At 29.6% G+C, this 7,141-nt stretch overlaps 1 protein-coding gene across 3 annotated transcripts; it reads left to right on the plus strand.

Annotated features, from left to right (window-relative positions):
- The first annotated feature begins 2,375 nt into the window (after window positions 1–2,375).
- On the plus strand, window positions 2,376–6,850 carry LOC118767116. Of its 3 annotated transcripts, none has more exons than XM_036511168.1 (2): window positions 2,376–2,480; window positions 6,404–6,850. In XM_036511168.1, the coding sequence occupies exons 1-2, from the start codon at window positions 2,401–2,403 to the stop codon at window positions 6,774–6,776; spliced, it is 453 nt and encodes a 150-aa protein (XP_036367061.1). In that variant the 5' UTR covers window positions 2,376–2,400; the 3' UTR covers window positions 6,777–6,850. The 3 variants fall into 3 exon arrangements, 2 of the variants coding, with proteins under 2 accessions (XP_036367061.1, XP_036367060.1); XR_005003011.1 differs by lacking the exon at window positions 2,376–2,480 and adding an exon at window positions 4,677–4,704 and having other exon boundaries at window positions 6,404–6,717; XM_036511167.1 differs by lacking the exon at window positions 2,376–2,480 and adding an exon at window positions 4,950–5,532.
- Window positions 6,851–7,141: the final 291 nt, after the last annotated feature.

Here is a 7,141-nt window from a genome sequence, read left to right on the forward strand (position 1 = left end):
ATATGAATTCTATAGACGAGGTCAGAAGAGTACTGGGGGAGTATTTTTCATCACGGTCAAGTGAATTTTAGAAGAGGAGCCTTGCGAGTCTGCCAGATAGATGGAAGGACATTGTAGAAAATGAAGGAGAGTATATCTTAGATTAAAAAAGATCATTGTTTATCTCAATTTTGAAAAATAAATGGTATTAAAAAAATTGCATTATTTATGGGATGACCCAATACATATACTACATTACATATACGTATTTTCTACATACATACATACATATCATCGTTCATTTACCATGCTGGCATGGGTTGAGATACATACATATATATATATATAAATATATATATATATATACTTTATTTGTGCATTAAGGCTACCATTGGTCTCATGTTAAGAAATACCTCAACAATTATCAAACCTATCACATCAGTGTTTGTCTCTATTTTGGATTAGAGTATGAAATGTCATGGAAAGTCACAATAAAATCATGAGAATTTTGATAAACGAAAACACAAAACATCAAGATAACGATGATGATTATGATGAGTAATGCCTATTTTGCTTTTTGTGGAATTTGCTAATTTTGGATTAGAGTATGAAATGTCATGGAAAGTCACAATAAAATCATGAAAATTTTGATAAACGAAAACACAAGACATCAAGATAAAGATGATGATTATGATGAGTAATGCCTATTTTGCTTTATGTGGAATTTGTTAATTTTGGATTAGAGTATGAAATGTCATGGAAAGTCACAATAAAATCATGAGAATTTTGATAAACAAAAACACAAGACATCAAGATAACGATGATGATTATGATGAGTAATGCCTATTTTGCTTTTTGTGGAATTTGTTAATTTTGGATTAGAGTATGAAATGTCATGGAAAGTCACAATAAAATCATAAGAATTTTGATAACGAAAACACAAGACATCAAGATAACGATGATGATTTGATGAGTAATGCCTATTTTGCTTTTTGTGGAATTTGCTAATTTTGGATTAGAGTATGAAATGTCATGGAAAGTCACAATAAAATCATGAGAATTTTGATAAACGAAAACACAAGACATCAAGATAACGATGATGATTATGATGAGTAATGCCTATTTTGCTTTTTGTGGAATTTGTTAATTTTGGATTAGAGTATGAAATGTCATGGAAAGTCACAATAAAATCATAAGAATTTTGATAAACGAAAACACAAGACATCAAGATAACGATGATGATTATGATGAGTAATGCCTATTTTGCTTTTTGTGGAATTTGCTAAATTTTGGATTAGAGTATGAAATGTCATGGAAAGTCACAATAAAATCATGAGAATTTTGATAAACGAAAACACAAGACATCAAGATAACGATGATGATTATGATGAGTAATGCCTACTTTGCTTTTTGTGGAATTTGCTAAATTTTGGATTAGAGTATGAAATGTCATGGAAAGTCACAATAAAATCATGAGAATTTTGATAAACGAAAACACAAGACATCAAGATAACGATGATGATTATGATGAGTAATGCCTATTTTGCTTTTTGTGGAATTTGTTAATTTTGGATTAGAGTATGAAATGTCATGGAAAGTCACAATAAAATCATGAGTATTTTGATAAACGAAAACACAAGACATCAAGATAAAGATGATGATTATGATGAGTAATGCCTATTTTGCTTTTTGTGGAATTTGTTAATTTTGGATTAGAGTATGAAATGTCATGGAAAGTCATAATAAAATCACATGAGAATTTTGATAAACGAAAACACAAGACATCAAGATAACGATGATGATTATGATGAGTAATGCCTATTTTGCTTTTTTGGAGAATTTGTTAATTTTGGATAGAGTATGATGTCATGGAAAGTCACAATAAAATCACATGAGAATTTTGATAAACGAAAACACAAGACATCAAGATAACGATGATGATTATGATGAGTAATGCCTATTTTGCTTTTGTGAATTTGTTAATTTTGGATTAGGTATGAAATGTCATGGAAAGTCACAATAAAATCATGAGAATTTTGATAACGAAAACACAAGACATCAGATAACGATGATGATCATGATGAGTAATGCCTATTTTGCTTTTTGTGGAATTTGTTAATTTTGGATTAGAGTATGAAATGTCATGGAAAGTCACAATAAAATCATGAGAATTTTGATAAACGAAAACACAAGACATCAAGATAACGATGATGATTATGATGAGTAATGCCTATTTTGCTTTTTGTGGAATTTGCTAATTTTGGATTAGAGTATGAAATGTCATGGAAAGTCACAATAAAATCATGAGTATTTTGATAAACGAAAACACAAGACATCAAGATAACGATGATGATTATGATGAGTAATGCCTATTTTGCTTTTTGTGGAATTTGTTAATTTTGGATTAGAGTATGAAATGTCATGGAAAGTCACAATAAAATCATGAGAATTTTGATAAATGAAAACACAAGACATCAAGATAACGATGATGATTATGATGAGTAATGCCTATTTTGCTTTTTGTGGAATTTGTTAATTTTGGATTAGAGTATGAAATGTCATGGAAAGTCACAATAAAATCATGAGAATTTTGATAAATGAAAACACAAGACATCAAGATAACGATGATGATCATGATGAGTAATGCCTATTTTGCTTTTTGTGGAATTTGTTAATTTTGGATTAGAGTATGAAATGTCATGGAAAGTCACAATAAAATCATGAGAATTTTGATAAACGAAAACACAAGACATCAAGATAACGATGATGATTATGATGAGTAATGCCTATTTTGCTTTTTGTGGAATTTGCTAAATTTTGGATTAGAGTATGAAATGTCATGGAAAGTCACAATAAAATCATGAGTATTTTGATAAACGAAAACACAAGACATCAAGATAAAGATGATGATTATGATGAGTAATGCCTATTTTGCTTTTTGTGGAATTTGTTAATTTTGGATTAGAGTATGAAATGTCATGGAAAGTCACAATAAAATCACATGAGAATTTTGATAAACGAAACACAAGACATCAAGATACGATGATGATTATGATGAGTAATGCCTATTTTGCTTTTTGTGGAATTTGTTAATTTTGGATTAGAGTATGAAATGTCATGGAAAGTCACAATAAAATCATGAGAATTTTGATAAACGAAAACACAAGACATCAAGATAACGATGATGATTATGATGAGTAATGCCTATTTTGCTTTTTGTGGAATTTGTTAATTTTGGATTAGAGTATGAAATGTCATGGAAAGTCACAATAAAATCATGAGAATTTTGATAAACGAAAACACAAGACATCAAGATAACGATGATGATTATGATGAGTAATGCCTATTTTGCTTTTTGTGGAATTTGTTAATTTTGGATTAGAGTATGAAATGTCATGGAAAGTCACAATAAAATCACATGAGAATTTTGATAAACGAAAACACAAGACATCAAGATAAAGATGATGATTATGATGAGTAATGCCTATTTTGCTTTTTGTGGAATTTGTTAATTTTGGATTAGAGTATGAAATGTCATGGAAAGTCACAATAAAATCACATGAGAATTTTGATAAACGAAAACACAAGACATCAAGATAACGATGATGATTATGATGAGTAATGCCTATTTTGCTTTTTGTGGAATTTGTTAATTTTGGATTAGAGTATGAAATGTCATGGAAAGTCACAATAAAATCATGAGAATTTTGATAAACGAAAACACAAGACATCAAGATAACGATGATGATTATGATGAGTAATGCCTATTTTGCTTTTTGTGGAATTTGTTAATTTTGGATTAGAGTATGAAATGTCATGGAAAGTCACAATAAAATCACATGAGAATTTTGATAAACGAAAACACAAGACATCAAGATAACAATGATGATTATGATGAGTAATGCCTATTTTGCTTTTTGTGGAATTTGCTAATTTTGGATTAGGGTATGAAATGTCATGGAAAGTCACAATAAAATCATGAGAATTTTGATAAACGAAAACACAAGACATCAAGATAACGATGATGATTATGATGAGTAATGCCTATTTTGCTTTTTGTGGAATTTGCTAATTTTGGATTAGAGTATGAAATGTCATGGAAAGTCACAATAAAATCATGAGTATTTTGATAAACGAAACACAAGACATCAAGATAAAGATGATGATTATGATGAGTAATGCCTATTTTGCTTTTTGTGAATTTGTTAATTTTGGATTAGAGTATGAAATGTCATGGAAAGTCACAATAAAATCATGAGAATTTTGATAAACGAAAACACAAGACATCAAGATAACGATGATGATATGATGAGTAATGCCTATTTTGCTTTTTGTGGAATTTGTTAATTTTGGATTAGAGTATGAAAGTCATGGAAAGTCACAATAAAATCATGAGAATTTTGATAACGAAAACACAAGACATCAAGATAACGATGATGATTATGATGAGTAATGCCTATTTTGCTTTTTGTGGAATTTGTTAATTTTGGATTAGAGTATGAAATGTCATGGAAAGTCACAATAAAATCATGAGAATTTTGATAAACAAAACACAAGACATCAAGATAACGATGATGATTATGATGAGTATGCCTATTTTGCTTTTTGTGGAATTTGTTAATTTTGGATTAGAGTATGAAATGTCATGGAAAGTCACAATAAAATCATGAGAATTTTGATAAACGAAAACACAAGACATCAAGATAACGATGATGATTATGATGAGTAATGCCTATTTTGCTTTTTGTGGAATTGTTAATTTTGGATTAGAGTATGAAATGTCATGGAAAGTCACAATAAAATCATGAGAATTTTGATAAACGAAACACAAGACATCAAGATAACGATGATGATATGATGAGTAATGCCTATTTTGCTTTTTGTGGAATTTGTTATTTTTTATTAGAGTATGAAATGTCATGGAAAGTCACATAAATCATGAGAATTTTGATAAACGAAAACACAAGACATCAAGATAACGATGATGATTATGATGAGTAATGCCTATTTTGCTTTTTGTGGAATTTGTTAATTTTGGATTAGAGTATGAAATGTCATGGAAAGTCACAATAAAATCATGAGAATTTTGATAAACGAAAACACAAGACATCAAGATAACGATGATGATTATGATGAGTAATGCCTATTTTGCTTTTTGTGGAATTTGTTAATTTTGGATTAGAGTATGAAATGTCATGGAAAGTCACAATAAAATCATGAGAATTTTGATAAACGAAAACACAAGACATCAAGATAACGATGATGATTATGATGAGTAATGCCTATTTTGCTTTTTGTGGAATTTGTTAATTTTGGATTAGAGTATGAAATGTCATGGAAAGTCACAATAAAATCATGAGAATTTTGATAAACGAAAACACAAGACATCAAGATAACGATGATGATTATGATGAGTAATGCCTATTTTGCTTTTTGTGGAATTTGTTAATTTTGGATTAGAGTATGAAATGTCATGGAAAGTCACAATAAAATCATGAGAATTTTGATAAACGAAAACACAAGACATCAAGATAACGATGATGATTATGATGAGTAATGCCTATTTTGCTTTTTGTGGAATTTGTTAATCTACAGCTAAAATTTTGTGCAAAATTGTCTTTATGATCTTTCAGAGTTACAAAAAAAATTTTTTAAACATGTCATTCTATTCTCTCTTCAATTTTAAGATTTGTAGCTTTAATTTTTTGCTTCAACATTGATAAAATTATAAGTGATTGGGTTCGTTTTCTTATATATTGCATTCTGATAATTTAATTTTTCCAAAAGTCGAATTGAAGGGAAATAAACATTCACAGTTTGTTTCCCTTGATGTCTTGTTTCCCTTTCGTTTACTGAAAATTTCATGTGATTTTATTGTGACTTTCTGTGTTTTAATCCAAACTGGAGATGAACATAAATGTTCCATGTGATAATAGGCTTGGTAATTGTCGGGCATTCCTTAGCATGAAACCAATGGTAGCCTTAATACACAAATAATGTATCTTTGTTTACCCATGTAGTGTTGACCACTCATTACCATTGTTCAATATTTACATATATTGAAAGGCAGCAAGCTGGCAGAAATGTTAGCATGTTGGGCAAAATGCTTAGAAGTGCCAGTTGCATACAGGGGTTGATCTAATCGAATGGGCCCCCTCCCCAAAAATTTCGGGCCTTTTGCCTAGAGTAGAAAAGTATATTTACATATATATATACACACACACACTTATACATGTATGTATGTATGTGTGTATATTTATATATATATATATATATATATACACACATGCATACACACGTATGTATATATATATATAATATGTGTGTGGGTGTGTGAATTATATTTATATTATACATGTATATCGTATGCACAATATCACTGAATTAAGTGTTGTTTTATCAGGATATATTTATTGTGTTTCAGATATAAGCTTTTACGTAACAGAAATTTTAATAAAGATGGATTAAGTAATTTGAAGTATGATTTACGTGAGTTGAAGTCTGAGAAGCTGTTTACCCATGTAAAAGTTCATCTCGTGGAATTACACGTGGAAGCAACAAAATACAAGTCAACTAAATCATACGTGACACTTATGTCAAACAAAACAGAAAGATCAAAAGTGATGGAACGACCAAACAAGACGAAAAGACCAAATGGGACGGAAAGACCAAACGGGACGGAAAGACCAAACGGGACGGAAAGACCAAACAAGACGGAAATATCAAACCAGACAGAAAGCTCAACCAAAACAGAAAGCTCAAACATGACACACATAACACTCAAGCCTAAGTTTTGAACAGATAATTGACTTTACGACTTGTGTGTGTTTATATATACATATTCATACATGCATATATAAATATTTATATATATATATAAATATTTATATATATATATAACCATATATATATATATATAATCATATATATATATTACAGAGATGTACTTGCATAGCGAGTGACTTGATCTGAGATCATAATCTGGAACGAAAACAATTGCAGCGTGGAAGGTGTTTATAAGCCATTTAAGAAACACACAAAACCGTTAGATTCACTTCAACATTTAAATTTAACTTGTCAAAATATTTTCGTCGTTTTGAGGCCGCGACATGTTCACTGACAAAGCTTCGTGATGCAGCAAGAAGATTTGGCAGTGAACATG

The sequence above is a fragment of the Octopus sinensis genome, linkage group LG19 (genome assembly GCF_006345805.1).
Source record: "Octopus sinensis linkage group LG19, ASM634580v1, whole genome shotgun sequence".
In the NCBI taxonomy this organism is placed as follows: domain Eukaryota; kingdom Metazoa; phylum Mollusca; class Cephalopoda; order Octopoda; family Octopodidae; genus Octopus; species Octopus sinensis.